This window comes from Pelophylax lessonae (assembly GCF_965119305.1).
Source record: "Pelophylax lessonae genome assembly, chromosome: 9".
Classification (NCBI taxonomy): domain Eukaryota; kingdom Metazoa; phylum Chordata; class Amphibia; order Anura; family Ranidae; genus Pelophylax; species Pelophylax lessonae.
Window position 1 is genome coordinate 262,541,914 of NC_138776.1, and position 22,767 is coordinate 262,564,680.

General features: G+C 47.2%; 2 protein-coding genes across 6 annotated transcripts in view; both read right to left on the reverse strand.

Annotated features, from left to right (window-relative positions):
• Positions 1-5,400, reverse strand: part of LOC309564423 (uncharacterized protein) — a 130,615-nt gene extending 125,215 nt beyond the window's left edge. The window contains exons 1-5 of the mRNA XM_082269053.1: positions 5,304-5,400; positions 4,432-4,593; positions 4,220-4,345; positions 3,935-4,136; positions 3,721-3,818 (exon numbers count right to left, since the gene is read on the reverse strand). Coding sequence (XP_082125179.1) covers positions 3,721-3,818; positions 3,935-4,136; positions 4,220-4,345; positions 4,432-4,593; positions 5,304-5,375 — 660 coding nt within the window. The 5' untranslated portion in view covers positions 5,376-5,400. The remainder of the gene's footprint in view (positions 1-3,720; positions 3,819-3,934; positions 4,137-4,219; positions 4,346-4,431; positions 4,594-5,303) is intronic.
• An 11,606-nt stretch (positions 5,401-17,006) lies between these two features.
• On the reverse strand, positions 17,007-22,360 carry LOC309562817 (uncharacterized protein). Of its 5 annotated transcripts, none has more exons than XM_082267129.1 (3): positions 22,148-22,360; positions 17,683-19,039; positions 17,007-17,096 (listed from the first exon to the last, which is right to left on the reverse strand). In XM_082267129.1, the coding sequence occupies exons 1-2, from the start codon at positions 22,224-22,226 to the stop codon at positions 18,051-18,053; spliced, it is 1,068 nt and encodes a 355-aa protein (XP_082123255.1). In that variant the 5' UTR covers positions 22,227-22,360; the 3' UTR covers positions 17,007-17,096; positions 17,683-18,050. The 5 variants fall into 5 exon arrangements, with proteins under 5 accessions (XP_082123255.1, XP_082123254.1, XP_082123253.1 ...); XM_082267128.1 differs by lacking the exon at positions 17,007-17,096 and adding an exon at positions 17,159-17,252; XM_082267127.1 differs by lacking the exon at positions 17,007-17,096 and adding an exon at positions 17,256-17,330.
• Positions 22,361-22,767: the final 407 nt, after the last annotated feature.

The following is a 22,767-nucleotide window of genomic DNA, read 5'->3' on the forward strand; positions in this document are numbered from 1 at the left end:
CTCTAGGGTGGGTGGGGACAGACCTAGGAACCCTAAGGCTAGAACTATAAAGTAAGCCTACCTATAGGTGTAAAGGTCAAACCTAAAACTACTGTTCTAATCTTCGTCATGCGATTGTTCTACGGCCAAAACAATTCAACTCAATAAATGCCACCATAAACCAGTCTCCAGCATTAACAGCCACCAAACACTGGTCTCCAGCATCAATGGCCACCATACACTGGTCTCCAGCATCAATGGCCACCATACACTGGTTTTCAACATCAATGGCCACCATACACTGGTTTCCAGCATCAATGGCCACCATACACTGGTTTCCAGCATCAATGGCCACCATACACTGGTTTCCAGCATCAATGGCCACCATACACTGGTCTCCAGCATCAATGGCCACCAAACACTGGTCTCCAGCATCAATGGCCACCATACACTGGTCTCCAGCATCAATGGCCACCAAACACTGATCTCCAGCATCAATGGCCACCAAACACTGGTCTCCAGCATCAATGGCCACCAAAGACTGGTCTCCAGCATCAATGGCCACCAAACATTGGTTTTCAGCATCAATGGCCACCAAACACTGGTCTCCAGCATCAATGGCCACCAAACACTGGTTTCCAGCATAAATAGTCACCAAACACTGGTCTCCAGCATCAATGGCCACCAAACACTGGTTTCTAGCAGCAATGGCCACCAAACACTGGTTTCCAGCATAAATAGCCACCAAACACTGGTCTCCAGCATCAATGACCACCAAACACTGGTCTCCAGCATCAATGGCCACCAAACACTGGTCTCCAGCATCAATAGCCACCAAACACTGATCTCCAGCATAAATAGTCACCAAACACTGGTCTCCAGCATCAATGGCCACCAAACACTGGTCTCCAGCATCAATGGCCACCAAAGACTGGTCTCCAGCATCAATGGCCACCAAACACTGGTTTCCAGCATAAATAGTCACCAAACACTGGTCTCCAGCATCAATGGCCACCAAACACTGGTTTCTAGCAGCAATGGCCACCAAACACTGGTTTCCAGCATAAATAGCCACCAAACACTGGACTCCAGCATCAATGACCACCAAACACTGGTCTCCAGTATCAATGGCCACCAAACACTGGTCTCCAGCATCAATGACCACCAAACACTGGTCTCCAGTATCAATGGCCACCAAACACTGGTCTCCAGCATCAATGGCCACCAAACACTGGTCTCCAGCATCAATGGCCACCAAACACTGGTCTCCAGCATTAATGGCCACCAAACACTGGTCTCCAGCATTAATGGCCACCAACACTGGTCTCCAGCAGCAATGGCCACCAAACACTGGTCTCCAGCAGCAATGGCCACCAAACACTGGTCTCCAGCATCAATGGCCATTTTTTTTCTGATGTATAATTAGATTTTCTTTCCTTGTGTAACATTTCCCACACTCCGGACACGAAAAGGGATGCTCGCCCGTGTGACTTCTCTGGTGTCTAAGCAGGTCCGCCTTATGTATAAAACATTTCCCGCACTGCGGACAAGTAAACGGCTTCTCCCCGGTGTGGATCTTCAAATGCTTGTTGAGGTTTCCCTTTTGCGAAAAACGTTTGCCGCATTCAGGACACGAGAAAGGCTTCTCACCGGTGTGACCTCTCTGGTGGAGGATCAGTTCGCATTTCAGCTTGAACGAATATTCGCACTCGGAACACGGATAAGGATACTTGCCCAGGTGGCACCTCTGGTGCCAAATGAGGTGTTTTTCCTTAACGAAACCTTTCCCGCACTCTGGACAGAAAAACTGCTTCTCCCCTGTGTGGAGGTGGAGGTGTTTACTGAGGCTGGCTTTCTGTGAGTAACATCTCCCACACTCGGGACATGAAAAGGGCTTCTCGCCGGTGTGGGATCTCTTGTGTATAACGAGTTGCGATCTCGCTATGAAGGATTTATCGCACTCTGAGCAGGAGAAAACCCTCTCGCCGGTGTGATCTCTCTGGTGTACGCGAAGATCAGACTTAGTTGTAAATGCTTTCCCGCACTCTAAACAGGACAATGAACCGCTGTGTATATAAAACTTCTGATGTCGGGCCAGGCACATTCTTTGTTTAAAGCTTTTGCCGCACTCCAAACAGGAAAACGGACGTTCTGTCGTGTGGGTTCTCTGGTGATTGATGAGAGTGCTTTTCCGTAAGAAACGTTTTCCGCACTGTTGACAAGAAAATGGCATTTCGCCTGTGTGCACTCTGTGGTGTACAAGGAGGGCATATTTCTGTGCAAACCCTTTCCCGCACTTCGAACACATATAAGGCCTCTCCCCGGAGTGAACTTGGAAATGTTTGAGAAGCTCGGATTTCGCTACAAAGGATTTCCCACACTCTGGACAAAAATATGGCCGCTCTCCGGTGTGACGTCTTTGGTGTCTAAGAAGCTCTGGCTTTAATGTGAAACCCTTCCCACACTCGGAGCAGGAGAACGGATGCTCCCCGAAATGTCCTCTGTGATGTTTGATAAGATCTGCCTTCTTCCTAAACCATTTATCACATTCAGAACATTTGAATTTCTTGTTGCCTTTGAACACAACTTTATGCAATATCTTAGAAGGCGTTTCCAAAGGCTTAGCGGAATCTTGCTCTGGAGACGATGTAGGAGTTCCCTCTGATTTATCCCAGGCATCGGATTGATCTGTTGAAAAGGAATATCTTAATAATACAAAGCATGCTTATTTTTTTGCAGTGAGGTGTCGTGTATGTTAGTCTAGAAATCAAAAACTTCACAGAACTCTGTGATCTAAAGAATAGCGGTGGACCTACGACCACCTCATCTGTTGGAAACATGAAGTTACTTTCAGAAATGGAGATGGACCTTTCATACATGTTATACAGCATCTCCTCCTCATTTGTTGGGAACATGACGTTATATTGAGGACTGGAGATGGACCTTTCATATGGTGTACAGTATCTCCCCCTCATTGGTTAGGAACATGACGTTATATTGCGGAATGGAGATGGACCTTTCATATGGTGTACAGTATCTCCTCCTCATTTGTTGGGAACATGACGTTATATTGAGGAATGGAGATGGACCTTTCATATGGTGTACAGTATCTCCTCCTCATTTGTTGGGAACATGACGTTATATTGAGGAATGGAGATGGACCTTTCATATGTTGTACAGTATCTCCTCCTCATTTGTTGGGAACATGACGTTATATTGAGGAATGGAGATGGACCTTTCATATGGTGTACAGTATCTCCTCCTCATTTGTTGGGAACATGACGTTATATTGAGGAATGGAGATGGACCTTTCATATGGTGTACAGTATCTCCTCCTCATTTGTTGGGAACATGACGTTATATTGAGGAATGGAGATGGACCTTTCATATGGTGTACAGTATCTCCTCCTCATTGGTTGGGAACATGACGTTATAATAAGGAATGGAGATGGACCTTTCATATGGTGTACAGTATCTCCACCTCTTTGGTTAATCTGAACTATTTAGACGGGGGTAAGTAAAGTGAAAATGTGGGCTGTTTCTGTATAGAATGCTAATATCTTACATGTGTTGCTATGTAGAAAAGATTCCTCCTCTTCTTCTTTAATTTCAACTTTTACATCAATCGGTTTTTCATCCTAAAATCAGAAAAAGACAAAGTATCACTGAACAATACAGAAAAGTGTTTTATTTTCTTAGTTTGAGGTCTATTTTGAAATCTAGATGTTCAGTTCCACCTACCTGATGATGGTGAGGGATGGTGTGATCTTCCTGTGTGGAATCCCGGGAATACAGAGGACGGGGACATCTCTCTGGTGGGTTCCCATTACTGGATCCATCTGTAGGAAACACACACACTGACTGAATACATTGTTTCTATGTGTTTATCAGATGATGGGGGATCTAGGTGGATCCTCCATACTGCTCTCTCCTTTACAATAAAGTCTCCTCTTACCCGGTGATGTGAGGGGCGGCTGATTCTCCATCATGACGTCCTTGCAGAGATCCTTGTGTCCTTCTAAATACTCCCACTCCTCCATGGAGAAAGAGTCAGAGTGTCCTTCTGAATACTCAGACTCCTCTGTTTCATCATTCTCATCTATTTCATCGTTAACTTCTTCTTTAACAATAATATTGAAATCAGTCAGGCTTCCACTCTGAAAGTATAAGAAAAAAAATTAGTAGTAACAAAGAAGCTGTTGTACGGCCCCACAACACAGATTGGTAGTTAAGCTTCTACCTTGTGGTGTTGTGGTATATGGTGATCCTCCATCATGACGTCCTTGTAGAGATCCTTGTGTCCTTCTAAATACTCCCACTCCTCCATGGAGAAATAGACAGTGACATCCTGACACCTTATAGGAACCTGACACACACAATGATACAGTCACCATCCAGACACATCCCTTGTCTGTTACTGGATAATGTCCCAGAATTCCCGGCACCGCTCACCTCTCCTGTCAGCAGCTCAACGATCTTGTTGGTGACTTCTAAAATCATTTTGGTGTTTCCCTCTATTCTCAGGGAGGGAAGAGGAGACTCTGTGATGTTGGGTGGCCCATGGGACCGACTGGTAGGTGCCTCGTTAAATGTCTTCTTTACCACTTCATAATCCTATGTTAAAAGAGACCATAAACATAATCATGTCATGTGACCTCCCAGAATCCTCCTCACCTCTCCGGTCAGGTCTGTGTTTTATTAATAGAGATGAGTGATGTCATGTGACCTCCCAGAATCCCCTCACCTCTCGGGTCAGGTCTGTGTTTTAATAATAGCGATAACAGTGATGTCATGTGACCTCCCAGAATCCTCCTCACCTCTCCGGTCTGGTCTGTGTTTTATTATTAGAGATAAGAGTGATGTCATGTGACCTCCCAGAATCCTCCTCACCTCTCCGGTCAGGTCTGTGTTTTATTAATAGAGATAAGAGTGATGTCATGTGACCTCCCAGAATCCTCCTCACCTCTCCGGTCAGGTCTGTGTTTTATTAATAGAGATAAGAGTGATGTCATGTGACCTCCCAGAATCCCCTCACCTCTCGGGTCAGGTCTGTGTTTTATTAACAGAGATAAGAGTGATGTCATGTGACCTCCCAGAATCCCCTCACCTCTCGGGTCAGGTCTGTGTTTTATTAACAGAGATAAGAGTGATGTCATGTGACCTCCCAAAATCCCCTCACCTCTCGGGTCAGGTCTGTGTTTTATTAACAGAGATAAGAGTGATGTCATGTGACCTCCCAAAATCCCCTCACCTCTCGGGTCAGGTCTGTGTTTTATTAATAGAGATAAGAGTGATGTCACGTGACCTCCCAGAATCCTCCTCACCTCTCCAGTCAGCAGGTAGATGATCTCCAGGGTGAGGTCTAATATCCTCTTGGCCACATGACTCTTGCCCATCTTGTGGTCACTTAGTCCATATAGATATTTTTCCACGGTTGCCTTACTCTCAGTTTCTGCGTTTTCCTCCTCCTAGAGCCGACCCAATCTAAAAAAAAAAAAAAAATGTGAAAAGTTACACAATACTTACGTAAAATAGCCACCCCCTCCTCCATGATGTTCATGAATTACAAATGGTTTCAACGGACTAAAACCAACAAGACGACATGCTAAGTTAAAGAATCAAGAACTCCACCCAAAACCATCTCATTGTAGAAAGACTCCAGACCCACCAAGCCCAGCCTTGGACACGTGAAGTGTGTGACTGTGGGGGGGGGGGGGGACATTAGAGTGTAAGCTCCTCTGGTACAGAGACTGATGTGATTGGCTCAGTAATCTCTATACAGCACTGCGGTATATGTCAGAGCTATATAAATGTGTAATAATAATAGTGTGTGACTGTGGGGAGAAATTAGAGTGTAAGCTCCTCTGGTACAGAGACTGATGTGTTCTCAAGAAGAAAGTGACCGCACTCCGAGGTGAAATCAAAACAGGAGTATATTTATTCCACACCAAAAATAGGCATCAAAAATTCCACACTGTGAGATGTATAGGACAGCAGGTAGACGCGTTTCACGACTGAAAATGTCGCTTGCTCATTGTTGGAACTTGGTAATGAGTAAGCGACATTTTCAGTCGTGAAACGCGTCTACCTGCTGTCCTATACATCTCACAGTGTGGAATTTTTGATGCCTATTTTTGGTGTGGAATAAATATACTACTGTTTTGATTTCACCTCGGAGTGCGGTCACTTTCTTCTTGAGAATATAGCACTTGGATTACGGATCCGACCAGCACCTGAAAGTATCTAACCTGAAGCGGTCTTTTCCTACCTGGACTCTATACAGAGACTGATGTGACTATCTCATTGTTCTCTATACAGCACTATGGTATATGTTCGAGCTATAGAAAGGAGTAAGATAAATCCAATTTTTATATGTGGGATGGCGATCTTTAGTGATAAAAGACGTCACAGTGACTATGGAGGACGAGGACGGAACATAACGGGAGGGGGTTACTGGGTGTATATTAATAGAAACAAAATATCTTCTTACCTCCTCTGCTGCCAGTTCCAGCAATGTCTCCTCTCTACTTCCTCCCGACTCACCTTTAACCCGGAACTTCCTGTTTTGTGTGTGACATCACTTCCTGTTAAATAGCCCCCTGGTGGAGAATACAGGAACTGCAGACTTTGGTCACTTGGTCGTAATACACGCTCCCATTACGTTATTATTATTTTACAGGATTTATATAGCGCCAACAGTTTGTGCAGGGCTTTACAATGTGAGGGATGACAATAAAGTTACAATACAATTCAATACAGGAGGATTTAGAGGGTCCTGCTCGTTACAGCTTACAAGTATTACGACCAAGCGACTTTGGTCGTAATACACACTCCCATTACGTTATTATTATAATAATACAGGATTTATATAGTGCCAACAGTTTGTGCAGCGCTTTACAATGTGAGGGAAGACAATACAGATACAATACAATTCAATACAGGAGGAATAAGAGGGCCCTGCTCGTTAGAGCAGACTTTGGTCACTTGGTCGTAATACACGCTCCCATTGCTTTGAGCACTTTCAGCTCTGTTTTGGTAGTGGTGATACAAATATGTGCGCGTGATATTTTATTAATGCTGTTAAATACTCTTCATGATCCCCTTTTATTTATCCTAACAGTTGTTTCTTCTGGCAAGCTTTCAGGGGTCTACCTCCTCCTGGGTCCAAGCAGTACTGATACCGTACATGGAGATTTAGATAAACTTAGCTTTCCTTTAACGGTCCCCATCCTTCTCCAGCTCCAACATCTGCTATGTGCCAGTCTTCGGCCAGCTTGGGCATCGGCCATCTCCACTGACCAGCCTGAGCTTCAGGTATATTGATTTGCCAGCCTGGGAGTCAGCCATCTCCATGGGCTAGCCTGGGCGTCAGCCATCTCCATGGGCCAGCCTGGGTGTCAGCCATCTCCATGGGCCAGCCTGGGCGTCAGCCATATCCATTGGCCAGTCTGGGCATCAGCCATCTCCATTCACCGGCCTGTGCTTTAGGTATATTGATTTGCCAGCCTGAGAGTCAGCCATCTCCATTGGCCAGCCTGGGCGTCAGCCATCTCTTTGGCCAGCCTGGGCGTCAGCCATCTCCATGGACCAGCCTGGGCATCAGCTATCTCCATGGGCCAGCCTGGACATCAGCCATCTCCATGCGCCAGCCTGGGCATCAGCAATCTCCATTGGCCAGCCTGGGCTTCAGGTATATTGATTTACCAGCCTAGGAGTCAGCCATCTCCATTGGCCAACCTGTGCGTCAGCCATCTCCATGGGCTAGCCTGGGTGTCAGCCATCTCCAGGGGCCAGCCTGGGTGTAGTCATCTCCATGGGCCAGCCTGGGCATCAGCCATCTCTATTGACCAGCCTGAGCTTTAGTCAGCCATTTTCATTGGCCAGGCTGGGAGTCAGCCATCTCCATTGGCCAGCCTGGGCGTCATCCATCTCTATTGGCCAGCCTGGGCTTCAGCCATCTCCATAGGCCAACCCGGGCGTCAGCCATCTTTATTGGCCAGCCTAGGCATCAGCCATCTCCATTGGCCAGCCTGGGCTTCAGCCATCTCCATAGGCCAGCCTGGGCATCAGCAATCTCTATGGGCCAGCCTGGGCATCAGCCATCACCATGGGCCAGCCTAGGCATCAGCCATCTCCATTGACTAGTCAGAGTATCTCCATTGACTAATCTGAGCTTAAGGTATATTGATTTGCCAGTTTGGGAGTCAGCCATCTCCATTGGCCAGCGTGCGAGTCGGCCATCTCCATTGGCCAGCCTGGGCGTCAGCTATCTCTATTGGCCAGCCTGGGTGTCGGCCATCTCCATGGGCAAGCCTAGGCGTCAGCCATCTCCATGGGCCAGTCTGGGCATCAGCCATCTCTATTGGCCAGCCTGGGCTTTGGTAATCTCCCTTGGCCAACCCAAGGTGACGTCACTCCTGCGTATGGGTCTGTCATCCCAGCACACAAGGACCTTACTGGTGATATAAGCTGAACTGCACATGTGAAGTTCAGTTTACATAGTGGAGAATGCTGAGGACAGGCAGGTAGGTGTATATTGTTTGTAGAAGAGATACTGCATGTCTCTTCTGCAATAAAGATTCAGTGACGGCGGATCTTTAGTTCCGTTTTAAGACAAATGATTTTGAAAAATCATGTGCATTATTACTGCTTAGACTTAGAAGATGGAGGAAGGTGGACCCGTAAAGTTTGTCCTCAAAGGTTAACTGTTAGTGTAAATTTTAAAAATAATACCATGGAAGTACTCTACTGTGTTGGTGCAAGTATGCTAATATCACAAGATATTAGTCCCCCCTTCCCACCACCCTAGCCCCAAAACCGCCCCTGCGTGTTCCTTCCTCTGCTGGAAGGAAGGAGATATTGTGGATTCAGGGAATAGAATTGGAAACTGAACACAAGGCTATAAAATCAGACTTTCCATACTGCTCTGTTTCATGGATGTCCATCAAAACCACCAATCCACCAGCTCGGACTCTCTATGCATTACAGAGAGTTTAGTTGTGGATTAAATCCAGACCAGTCAAAGTTGCATGATAATATGCTGAACTGAGGAGGGTAACCCTGTATGGGGGGAGAGGCGAGTTTGTTCACCTTACAGGTGACCCCTGTGTTGGAGAGATGACTCTGTTCTCCCAACAGGAGACCCCTGTGTAAGGAAGAGAGGAGTCCATTTCCTTTACAGGGGACCCATTTGTTGGGGAATGGGTGTCAATTCACCTTACAGAAGACCCCTGTGTGTTGGATAGGAGTCCATTCATTTTACAGAAGACCCCTGGGTGTTGGATAGGAGTCCATTCACCTTACAGGAGACTCCTGGGTGTTGGATAGGAGTCCATTCACCTTACAGGAGACTCCTGGGTGTTGGGTAGGAGTTCATTCACCTTACAGGAGACATCGGTGAGGGGGTAAGGAGCCCGTTCACCTTACAGGAGACCTCGGTGTGGGGGTAAGGAGCCCGTTCACCTTACAGGAGACCCCTGTGTGGGGGATAGGAGCCTGTTCACCATACAGGAAACCCCTGTGTGGGGGATAGGAGTCCATTCACCTTACAGGAGATCCCTGTGTGGGGAAGAAGACTCCAGTGTCGAGGATAGGAGCCCGTTCACCATACAGGAGACCCCAGTGTGGGGAATAGGAGTCTGTTCACCGTACAGGAGACCATAGTGTGAGGAATAGGAGCCTGTTCACCATGCAGGAGACCCCAGTGTCGGGAATAAGAGCCTGTTCACCATGCAGGAGACCCCAGTGTCGGGAATAGGAGCTTGTTCACCCTACAGGAGACCCCTGTGTGGGGGATAGGAACCTGTTCACCTTAGAGGAGACTCCTATGTGTTGGATAGGAGTCCATTCGCCTTACAGGAGACCCCAATGTGGGGGATATGAGCCTGTAAACATTACAGGACACCCCTTTGTAGGGGATATGAGCCTGTTCATCTTACTGGAGACCCCTGTGTAGAGGAAGAAAGGAGTATGTTCACCTTACCAAGAAACCTTGTCCAGGGTAATCCTGTGTGGAAGATAGGCATGTTTGTGCACCTTACAAGAGACCCCCGTGTTGGAGAGATGAATCTTCCAGGGGACTCATATGTAGAGGAAGAGGAGTTCATTCATTTTACAGGGGACCCCTGTGTAGAGGGAGAGACGGGTTCTTTCACCCTACAGGAGAACCCTGTGTAGAGGTAGAGAGGAATCCATTTACCTTCCAGGGGACTCCTGTGTACAGGAAGAGACGAGTCCACTCATCTTACAGGAGACCCCTGTGTAGAGGGAAGGACCAGTTCACTCATCTTACAGAAGATCCCTGTGTAGAGGGAAGGACGAGTTCACTCATCTTACAGAAGATCCCTGTGTAGAGGAAGGAACGAGTCCTCTCACCTTACAGGAGAACCCTGTGTAGAGGAAGGCACGAGTCCATTCAACTTACAGGAGACCCCTGTGTAGAGGAAGAGACAAGTCCTCTCACCTTACAGGAGACCCCTGTGTAGAGGAAGAGACGAGTCCTCTCACCTTACAGGAGACCCATGTGTAGAGGAAGAGACGAGTCCTCTCACCTTACAGGAGACCCCTGTGCAGAGGAAGAGACGAGTCCTCTCACCTTACAGGAGACCCCTGTGCAGAGGAAGAGACGAGTCCTCTCACCTTACAGGAGACCCCTGTGCAGAGGAAGGAACGAGTCCTCTCACCTTACAGGAGACCCCTGTGTAGAGGAAGGCACGAGTCCATTCAACTTACAGGAGACCCCTGTGCAGAGGAAGGAATGAGTCCTCTCACCTTACAGGAGAGCCCTGTGTAGAGGAAGGCACGAGTCCATTCAACTTACAGGAGACCCCTGTGCAGAGGAAGGAACGAGTCCTCTCAACTTACAGGAGACCCCTGTGTTGAGGAAGGCACGAGTACATTCAACTTACAGGAGACCCCTGTGCAGAGGAAGGAACGAGTCCTCTCACCTTACAGGAGAGCCCTGTGTAGAGGAAGGCACAAGTTCATTCAACTTAAAGGAGACCCCTGTGTAGAGGAAGAGACGAGTCCTCTCACCTTACAGGAGACCCCTGTGTAGAGGAAAAGACGAGTCCTCTCACCTTACAGGAGACCCCTGTGTAGAGGAAGAGACAAGTCCTCTCACCTTACAGGAGACCCCTGTGCAGAGGAAAGAACGAGTCCTCTCACCTTACAGGAGACCCCTGTGTAGAGGAAGGCACGAGTCCATTCAACTTACAGGAGACCCCTGTGCAGAGGAAGGAACGAGTCCTCTCACCTTACAGGAGACCCCTGTGTAGAGGAAGGCACGAGTACATTCAACTTACAGGAGACCCCTCTGTAGAGGAAGGCACAAGTCCATTTAACTTACAGGAGAACCCTGTGTAGAGGAAGAGACGAGTCCATTCATCTTACAGGAGATCCCTGTGTAGAGGAAGAGATGAGTCCATTCATCTTACAGGGGACCCCTGTGTAGAGGAAGACAAGTCCATTCATCTTATGGGGACCCCTGTGTAGAGGAAGAAATGAGTCCTCTCACCTTACAGGCAGAAGATGAATTGCAACCTGCAATTCCTTGAGTTTGTCCAGAGGAAGGAGCACTCTGGCTAAGTCCAGAGTCAGACCCAGATAGTCCAGCTTTGTGGTCAAAACCATAGCAGACTTCTGAAGATTCAGAATCCAGCCAAACTCCCTCAAGCTCGTATGGTGATTTCCAGGTTTTCCACCAGAGCAGTAGGAGACTCCGCTCGCAGAAGGAGGTCACCCAAGTAGCCCAGTACCGAGATACCCTGTTGGTGTAACAACGCTAGCACCAGGGTTAACACTTTTGTGAAGACCTGAGGAGCAAAGGCGAGACCAAAGGGTAACGCCACAAACTGATAATGCCCCTCTCCCATCGAAAAGTTGAGGAAGCACTGGTGACCGGCGCATATTAGAATGTGAGGGTACGCATCCTTGATGTCGAAAGAGGCAAGAAAATCCCCCTAATGCAGGGATGCCACCACCGTGCAAATGGACTCCATCCTGAACTTCTGCACCCGCACAAAGCAGTTCAGCGCCTTGAGGTCAAGGATTGGACGCACCTTGCCTTCCTTCCTGGGAACTGTAAACAGGTTTGAGTAAAAACTCTGAAAACTTTCCGAAGTTGGAACCGGGACAATCACCCCTTGAAGCAACAGGTCTTGTACAGCCCAAACAGACCCTGTAAATGGGCCAGGGACAGGCGCAAGTTGGAAGGAAAGAACCTTAATGGGGGACAAGAGTGAAATTCAATCTTGTAGCCGGACCGAACGACTTAGTGGACCCACTTGTCTTGTACCAGGGAAGTGCACGGGCCTGGAAACCAACAGCATCCCCCAACCCCCAATACAGGTGAGGGCACACCTTAATGCCGAAGGAGCCTTGTCCACGGATCTGGAGAAGCCCGCTTTCGGCTTGGTAGACCAGGTTCGTTTGGATCCTCCAGAAGAGGCCCTGAAAGGCTTCGAGCCCTTGTCAGTTGAGCCTGAGGGACGAAAAAACTTCTTATGAGCCGAGAAGTTCCTTGCCCTTAGTAGCCTGCTCAAGAAAAGTACTCTTTCCCCCTGTGAGACCTTTAATGATGTCATCCAGGGTAGCTCCAAACAGGCAATCCCCTTATAAGGGGAGATCAGTAAAGGCCTTTTTAGAAGTCTGATCCGCACACCAGCATTTAAGCCAAAAGACATGCCGACGGACCAATCTCGAAACAGAGAGCCGAGCCACTAGGGGAGCCGCATCCAAAGAGGCATCACAGATGAACTGCAGCCCCTGGACCAGCTAATCCGCCAGCTCAGCAAAGGCAGGGGGGAGCGGTTCTCCCTCTAGGTCACGGTGTAAAAGCTTAGCCCACTCGGTCAGAGTTCGGGACACCAGGGCAATGACAAATACCGGCCTCAGTGCCGAACCAGCCAGAGTGTATATACATATGTTGTGGGCCACAACCTCCACCTTCATGTCAGCTGGATCCCTAAAGGTCGGGGACTCTTCAACCAAATCATATCATGGTTGCTTTGTTCAATATGGAAACCGGTGGAATGGTCCACTTCTTAATAAGGGACTACTCATAGGGGTAAGGCCTAGTAAATCATTTAGGGACTCCAAGGGGGCGCTTTGGTCGTCCCCACTCTTTAGCGACAATTCTGTCAAAATAGGCAGGGAAAGGAAACACCTTTGCCACTCCGGATGGCTTGTGAGTGCCAAGGTCTTACGTACAGATACAATCAGTGCTTCCACCAGCGCCTTTTCGTGCGTGGTTGCAGATCTGGAGGAATCATCCTCACTATCTGAGGATTCCGGATGCGTGGTCGCAGACCCAGCAGGGTGACCCACGTCCGCGGCAGCCAAATCACATTCAGGATCTGATGAGACGTGGGAGGCAGGGGGTGTTTCTTGCTAGCTCCCATGTCTTAAAACCACCTCCACCCAAGACACAAAGGACTCCAGGACTGCCGTCAGTGCATCGATGGATAGTTGGCACCCGGAGGGACCCACAGCCTCAGAGAGGGGGGTCAGGTGGGGAGATGTGCTCCAAAGACTCCATGAGTCACCACGGGGCCCCTACAAAAAGTGTAAAACACTGTGAAGGGACAGCCCCCACCGCGCTGGTCGCCAGGTGCAAGCACTAAGCTATCCTCAGCAGAGGGGGAGAGAACCCCACCAGACTCACCACCCAGCAGAAACAGGCACCTGCAGCCACCAGGATAGTCTGCACTCTACGTGCGCTCATCAGGAAGTGAAAAGCACCAGGGGATGAGGAGGGGCTCCCACCGCCAAAATCACCGCCCACGGGGCTCCACTGTCATGGCCCCCGCTATTGTCAATAGTAAACCACTGCAAAATGGCCACCGTGCATAGAAACACACAAGCTACAACAAAGTGGCGGCTCCCAGCGACCCAGGAGGGATCCTTAGGCATCAGGGACAGACCCTGGCAGGAGCCCCCACCAGGAACAACCCCCCCTGCACAGCCGATCATCAGGTCACCAGCGGCAAATCCCCCCCCCCCCGGCCCCCCATCACCAGCACAGCAATCTGCCCCCACCCAAGGAGGTGGACCAGACCATCCACACAGCCCCAGCATAAGTGGAGGGGGATAGAATGGGGGACAGATGAAAGGGGGGGCGCCTGACGGGAAGGAGGGGAACCCAGGGGTCTGACCGTCCCAAGGAGGGGCCCACGTCCACCCCAAAACCCTCCAGCGGGAGAGGGGGGGACAGCTACTCACCATACCAGGAACCAGACGGGCACCGTTTCAGACAGAACTCCTCCCCATCACAATGGGGGGGCTGTTGGCCAGGAGGAACGCTGCGACTCAGGCCAAGACCCGGCCGTATGCGACCTCGCAAGGCATTTAACTCGCAGGCCAGCCCCCAAGTGGGGCTATGTTGCAGCCGACCTAGCGCAGAGCTGAGGTCGGCATGCACTCGCTGGCCAGACTGGGGTGACCAATGGATCTAGATTATCCAGTCCGTCGCCTAGTCCGGCAGTTGATTTGTAGATCTCACAGGAAAAACCAGGAGAAAAATATTCTATCTAAAAAAATTAGCCAGTACCAGAGATCTCAGCAAGGAACTAGGTCTTTACTCCTGACTAGGCAGAAAAAAACTGAGTACCTATAGCAGGGAGAGGGGAGTATACCCCCTGGGACTGCCCATAGGTGTAGCCAGATTATTTTTCTGCCTAGTGTCCTACTCCTGTGGGGGGCAGTATAACCCAATGGTTATGAAGATCAGGAGATGTGTCCGTCAATGAACGAAAGAGAAATAACAGCGATACTCTGATAGAAAAGTTTATAAAAGGGATTATGGTTTCTTAGTGAGGTGAGGAACGATCATAATCTGTAAATACATGCAAGGGTCAAGACCTGAAGATGGTTTTGAATTATAAACTTTGGTGGTATCTAAGGCAAGGAACGATCAATCTGAATATATATATATATATATATATATGCATGCAAGGGTCATGACCTGGAGATGATTTGAATATGAGGAAATTTGGTGGTTGTGTTTTAGATGTTGGTTAGGTCCACCACTACCAGTGGCCGATGGGGAGGGAGCAGCAGAGGCAAATATGCTGTCTGCTATACAACGTACAGAGACGGTCTCTGTATGCTAGGGCTGCACAATATTGGGGGAAAAAAGTACATTGCGATATTTGGTTTTTAACTATATATAATCGCAATATTTCTCCCGGACAATCTCCGGAGGAGGGATCAGTGAGCAGAGCTCAGCTCTCCGACAGGGGATCCGCCACACTTGTAGAACTTCTCCCGCCCGGACAGCCCGAGCCTTGTGTCGGAGCCGGAGTGTAGAGGAAGCGGGCTGAGTGAAGTGTCCCAGCAGTAGTACGGTAGCAGCCTTTGTCCCCCGGTGCTCCTCCGCCATGCTCCAGACGTCTATCTCCCCCCTCTCCTGCTGCTTTGCACTGTAGCACTCTGCAGCCTCTCCGCCGCCATGCAATCCAGCTCTGCCTCTTAGTCTCCAGCTGACCATTACTCCGCCCTGCTCCGCCCATTGTCTCTCCATTGAATCTATTTACAAAACATTACAGCCTGATCCCGCCCCCGATGCAGCCAGGAGAGACAATGGGCGGAGTAATGGTCGGCTGGATACTAGAGGCAGAGCTGGGAGGGCTGGATTGCATCGGGCTGGAGGGACGGAGTTTCCGATCACACCCGAAAGCAAAACGGAAGTGTCGGCTGCCAGCACTGTGAGTCCTCCTCCTCCCCCCGAGTCCCGACTTCTCCCTGCCTATGCTAAATATCGCGTCTTCGGCGATATGAATATCCCCCACGCCCGCAGAACGATAGTCGATATCACATCGACTATCGTTCAGCCCTACTGTATGCCTACTTAAAGTTGGTCTTAATTACCACCGGTATCATTAATTGCGAATTGGAGGCAATTCTTTTTTAACTTGGTGTACCCATAGAACCATTTTGTAAAAGTCAGGACTGGATAGAAACAGACTGGGGACCTGGAGATATCAGATTGGTGGTGTAGATGGGAGAACAGGTCTGGTCACTGGAATTGAGCTTGGGGCACCTCAACAAAGACAAATGGAGAAGGGGGGGGGGGGGGGTGACTACTTGCAGAATAAGATTGGTACAACTGATGCAAAGAAAACAGAAGCGGACATTGGGTTTTCCTAAACTACTCCTTGCACCCCGTCCACCCCCAGAGAAGACGCTCCATCCATTTTTTTTTCTATGCAATTTTTTTTATTTTATTTTGAAATCTGCCAGACATGAAGGAAGACACATAAGATACAATCAGCCAAGTACAATATACATTATATAGAAATTGGCTCATTTTTATTAAGAATAACACATATCGGTGAACATTTATCAGAGAGTGGGGCAAGCCAAGAATTTGTCAATTTCTACTCTTCACAAAAGAAAAAAAATAATAATATCTTCTGATTGTGCCTTCATACTGAACTCATGTGCGTGTTATGTTTTACATAGCACATCGTCAAACAAAACTTTTTAAATTCTTGTGCCCCCATTAGAGGGATTACCCTTTCTGTTCTGGAGGCCAAAGAGGAAGTGAATGGAATTCTCCTTATCGTGAACAGACAATAAAACCATGATAGGGGGTTCCATGCCCTCGCCACTCTATTAAACAAAAAAGTTGGCTAGAATTTTCTCTCTATACATATATATATTTAAAGAAAAATGTACTTTGGAACAAGTAGACGAAGTGCAGTATTGGCCATCAAGAGCTTACCCTAATGTATGAAACCCTATGCCCTTAAAACATATGAACATTTGTAAATACCTCCTATTTCAGTCAGCTTCCATCAGCGTGAGCACGATATGTACAGAGAATGGCAAGTGTCAAAGCTTTACAGTAGATACCTTGGATGCTCCTAAGAGTAAAACGCACTGATACCTACATTCGCTATCATCACACATCTAATGGCTGAGCCAAGAAGACTCGTCCTGATGGAGAGGACCATTGTCAAACAATTCTGAGCATGACCCAAAGATGATAAATTTGATGCAGATGATGAAGAGTTATCTAGGGAAGGCTCCTCAGGCATAGAAATGGCTTCTCTTCCATGCGAGTCCTGAGATGAACGAGATGCTCAAATTCTTGGAGCCAACCACTGGTGTGAATTCTAGTGAACGGATTCTGAAGCCAACCACTGGTGAGAATTCTGGTGAACCGTTTCTGAAGTCAACCACTGGTGGGAATTCTGGTGAACCGTTTCTGAAGCCAACCACTGGTGAGAATTCTAGTGAACCGTTTCTGAAGCCAACCACTGGTGAAAATTCTAGTGAACCATTTCTGAAGCCAACAACTGGTGAGAATTCTGGTGAACCGTTTCTGAAGCCAACCACTGGTGAGAATTCTGGTGAACAGTTTCTGAAGCCAACCACTGGTGAGAATTCTAGTGAACAGTTTCTGGAGCCAACCAATGGTGAGAATTCTAGTGAACCGTTTCTGGAGCCAACCAATGGTGAGAATTCTGGTGAACCGTTTCTGGAGCCAACCACTGGTGAGAATTCTAGTGAATCATTTCTGGAGCCAACCAATGGTGAGAATTCTAGTGAACAGTTTCTGGAGCCAACCACTGGTGAAAATACTAGTGAACAGTTTCTGGAGCCAACCACTGGTGTGAAATTCTGTAAAACCGTTTCTGGGGCCAACCACTCATTTGAAATTCTGTAAAACCATTTATGGAGCAAACCACTGGTGTGAACTCTGGAAAACCATTTCTGGAGCCAACCACTGGTGTGAATTCTGGAAAACCGTTTCCTGCACTACATCCAATGAATTATGTTCATTCTTCGGACACTAGAGGAATTCTAAATGTTCTATAAAGCCTCCCCTTGCTCACAGTGGTGTATTTTTCCAAGTCCCATGTGTTTGCTAAGCTCTGTAATATCTTTCCAAACTTGAACTCTATGCTGCAAAGTTCTCAGCTGTGTAACAAGATCCGAATTCTCTGGTGCCAGGCCAAATGTTATGTCCGAAACATTTCCCACAATCCGGGCATGAAAACGGCTTCCTCTGGTGCCCAGATTATTCATGTGTGGTGTTATTGGGACTCTCTGTGGGACCTTCATGACTAGGACTGTGATGCCGCATGCACTAGCTCATGTTTTATAAGCTGAGACTTATCGAGGTAGCTTTTATCGCATTTGGAGCAAGGGTACGGCTTTATCCCGGTGTGGATCACCTCGTGTCTGGCGAGTGCTGACCTGGCTACGAAGCTTTTACCACACTCAGAACACGAATACTGCATATCTCCAGCGTGCCTCCTCTGGTGGGTGACGAGGCTGCTTTTCAGCGTGAAACCTTTCCCGCACTCGAAGCACCAAAACGGCTTCAATCCACTGTGAACGCTCCAGTGTCTGTTCAATTCCGATTTACCAGCAAAGCTTTTCCCGCACTCTGAGCATATGTATGGCCTCTCCCCCGAGTGATACCTCTTATGTGCAGTTAGCTGTGACTTATCCATGAAACACTTGCCGCATTCTGTGCACTCATACGGGCGCTCGCCCGTGTGCGACCTTCGGTGTCTGATGAGTTCTGACTTTCGCGGGAATCCTTTTCCGCAGTCCCCGCAGGAGAACGGAAACTCCCCCGAGTGGCTAAATAGGTGTTTGCGAAGATCGGAGTTCTGCGAGAAACCTTTCCCACACTCGGTACATTTGAAAGGCCGCTCGCCGACGTGAGTGGTCTGATGTATGTTAAGATGGGTTCTGCGTATGAAGGTTTTTCCGCAGACGGTGCATGAAAACGGACGCTCTCCCGTGTGAAGCTTCTGATGACCACGAAGACTGGACTTTGAGGTGAAACTTTTGCCGCATTCGGGACAGGAGAATAACTCGCTGCCTCGCTCTCCAGTCCTCTGGGTGTTTGCTCCTGCAAGAAAATTTCCACCGGCTCGACCTGTGGATGGTCCCTGGTGATTGGAGGGACCTGGAAATCTGTACGAATTATAACGCTTCGGATGGGAAACGGAACTTCTGGAATTTCCATCTGCATAATCATCCAGCTCACCATCGGGCGATAAATCGGGATGTCCTTCCGAAGTATTTGGGCGTCCATATACTAAAAAAAAAAAAAATCAAAAACAAATTTCCGTTAAAGGTGAAGTGTAATCCATGTGCATCATGCCTTCCTTTGTCCCCCTCCCCCGAACAACATGTAATTCAATTTTGCAATAAAATTATTAGCTCAAGATCCAATGATGTGATTTACGGTACTTTTTGCTGGTATGGGCTCTATAGTAAAATTGAGTTTGGTGGGAGGGGCCAGCAGGCTCCTGTAAACATCACAATACAGAGCCTAGAGAGTTATATAAAAGAACACATCTCAGGCATCCCTTTAGACGTGCATCCCTGCTGGTCACTAGATGCTACAGACTTTAGCTATGCAATCTATTGATCATTTTTGTAATAACACAATTGGATTATGTTAAAGTCTGCACCATCCAATGACCACTAGGGAGGAGCATGCACATCTAAAAAGGTATGCCGTGATGTGTTCCTTTTATATACAGTGGGGAAATGTTTTAAATTTCCTGCAGATTTTGTAAGTTTGCCCATTTACAAAGAAATTAAGGGTCTATAATTTTTATCATAGGTGTATTTTAAATGATAGAGACAGAAAATTAACCAAAAACCCAGAAAAAACACATGATACAAATGTTATAAATTTAGTTGCAGTTCAGTGAATAAAATAAGTATTTCATCCCCAAGCAAAACACGACTTAGTACTTGGTGGAGAAACCCTTGTTGGCAAGCACAGAGGCAAGACGTTTCTTGTAGTTGGTGACCAGGTTTGCAAACATCTCAGGAGGATTTTGGTCCACTCTTCTTTACAGATCTTCTCTAAATCCTTAAAGGTTTCTTGGCTGTCTCTCGAAGTTTCAGCCCCTGCATAAATTTTCTAAAGGATTAAGGTCTTGAGACTCGCTAGACCACTCCATGACCTTAACGTGCTTCTTCTTGAGACACTCCTTTGTTGCCTTGGTAGTATGTTTTGGGTCACAGTCATGCTGGAAGACCCAGCCACGACCCATCTTCAGTGCTCTGGCTGAGGGAAGAAGGTTCTCATCCAAGATTTTACAATACATGGCCCCATCCATTGGGCCCTCAATGCGGGAAAGTTGGCCTGTACCTTTAGCAGAGAAACAGCCCCAAAGCATCATGTTTCCACCTCCGTGCTTGACTGTAGGGATGGTGTTCTTGGGGGTCATAGTCAGCATTTTTCTTCCTCCAAACACGGCGAGTCGAGTTAATGCCAAAGAGCTCAATTTTGGTCTCATCTGACCACAGCACTTTCTCCCAATCCTTCTCTGAATCATTTAGATGTTCACTTTCATGACTGTATATGTGCCTTCTTAAGGAGGGGGGACAGGATTTCAATCTATAGCCGTGTATTGTGTTACCAATGGTTTGTTTGGTGGTTCCAACTGCCTTGAGATCATTCACAAGCTCCTCCTGTGTAGTTCTGGGCTGATCCTTTACTTTTCTTATGATCATCCTTACCCCATGAGGCGAAATCTTGCATGGAGCTCCAGACCGAGGGCGATTGATGGTTATTTTGGATTTGTTCCATTTACGAATAATCGCTCCAACAGTTGTCTCCTCACCAAACTTCTTGCTGATGGTCTTGTAGCCCATTCCAGCCTTGGCAGGTCTATAATCTTGTCCCTGGCATCCTTTGACAGCTATTTGGTCTTGCCCATGATGGTGAGGTTTGAATGGAAGAACGATTCTCTGGACAGGTGTCTTCCTTACACAATGAGTTGTCGTTAGGAACTCCTTCTTACATTGACAGGACTAATCTGTGTACCACATGAGCACCTACTGTAGCCGGTCTGTGGGAGCCAGAATTATTGTTGGTTGGTGATCAAATACTTACTTTACCCACTGAACTGCAACTGGTTGATATTCTGTCTCTATCACTTAAAAAACACCTGACAAAAATAATAGACTTGGTTACGACTAAGCGGACGTTTATCCGTGAAACGCGTCAACTACTATGCGTTCATCTCTTGTCTCTGACTATATTATGGATACACTTTGAATTGATTTTATCTTTTGGATACAAATAAAACAGATTTTATATTTTTCACCTTCAAGTTGGAGTGCAGCTATTTCTCCCTATACATTATAGTTGCCTGGACTACGGATCCTTGCTGTACCTTATTTTTGATGGTTGGGATTACCTCATCACTGGAGCGGTTCTTTTGCCCTTTCTGCTGAAAAAAAATAGACCCTTCATTTCCTTGTAAGTGGGCAAACTTACACAATTTGCAGGGGATCAAATAATTTTATTCCCCACTGTAACACTCAGGAAGAGCAATACAGAAACTGACGCCAACTCTAAAGATGGCGTCCACACAGGACGAAGAGCAAAAAAGGAACGATGGTAGAGAAAGCCAGAAGCTGAAGGAATTGGCCCACCTACAGTATAGATCAGGAGGAAAGGGGATAATTATTGAAGTTATCTGCACGTAAAATAAGGGTTTTTTAAAAACTAGAGAGTGCAAAATCTGGAGCAGCTGGGCATGGTAGCCAATCGGCTTCGAAATTCAGCTTGTTCAATTAATTATGAAACCTGGAAGCGAATTGGTTTCTATGCAGAGCTGAACCAGTTTCTGCACTCTCCAGATTTAGTAAATCAACCCATGGAGTCCAGCTTTAAACTCAAGAAGACATATGCCCCGTACACACGCATCGATTATTGGCCGGAAATTTTCGGCTAAAGTCCGATCGGCCGTTTTTCGGCTTTTTAGTATGATGCTTCCGACAACCGACTCCGACTTTTCGGCCTAAAAAAAATCTGGTGTGCAGGCTATAAAATTTTTGTTGGCCAACAACACAACGGTCGATTTTCCGTAAGTCAGTACAGATTTCGGCAGACCAAAATCTGATGAGCAAGACTGGGCATGCTCAGAGAAGAAAAAACACAAGGAAAGTAAACCAACACATGACATCACTTCAGAAGTAGATTTTTGTTGGCCGAGAAAATTTGTGTGCAGTCTAGGCACATTCCAACCAACAAAACACAACTCTGGACAAAAGACAGACGATCGGTCGGCTGATAATCGTTGCGTGTGTACGAGGCATGAGTCTTGTCAGGTTGTTACCAGAGAACGTGAGATGAAGTATCAGAACAATAAAAATTACAATTGTGTTTAATACGCACGTTCATAATCTGAAGAGAAGTCCTCCTCTTTAATCGTCACCATCATCACTTCCTCCTCTATAGACTGATCACCCATCATATAACTCTCCTCGTCTTCCTCTTCACCTTCAACTTTTGGATCACTTGGTTCTTCAGCCTCGAATTTTGGATTGATCAGTTCTTCGCCCTCAAATTTTCTGTTTATATGTTCTTCGTCCTCAAATTTTCTATTGATCAGTTCTTCCTTCTCAAATTTTCTATTGATCAGTTCTTCCCTCTCACGTTTTGTATTGATCAGTTCTTCCCTCTCACGTTTTGTATTGATCAGTTCTTCCCTCTCACGTTTTGTACTCATCAGTTCTTCCCTCTCACGTTTTGTACTCATCAGTTCTTCCCTCTCACGTTTTGTACTCATCAGTTCTTCCCTCTCACGTTTTGTATTCATCAGTTCTTCCCTCTCAAATTTTGTACCAATTGGTTCTTCGCCCTCAAACTTCTTATCAAGGAGTTCCTCAGGCTCAACTTTTGCATTAATTGGCTCTTCATCCTACAAATCAAAAACAAAAACAACGAATATCTCTACAATACAATATTACCCCAACAGAGCCAGAAATCATCTCAACAGTTTGAGGGAAACAATT

Bases quoted from the DNA above. Each gene is read 5' to 3' on its own strand.
- LOC309562817 (XM_082267129.1), bottom strand. From the start codon at position 22,226: ATGATGGGTGATCAGTCTATAGAGGAGGAAGTGATGATGGTGACGATT. The intron at 19,040-22,147 runs GTGCGTATTAAA...TTTTTTTTTTAG, and splicing joins CTTCTCTTCAGATTATGAAC to TATATGGACGCCCAAATACT.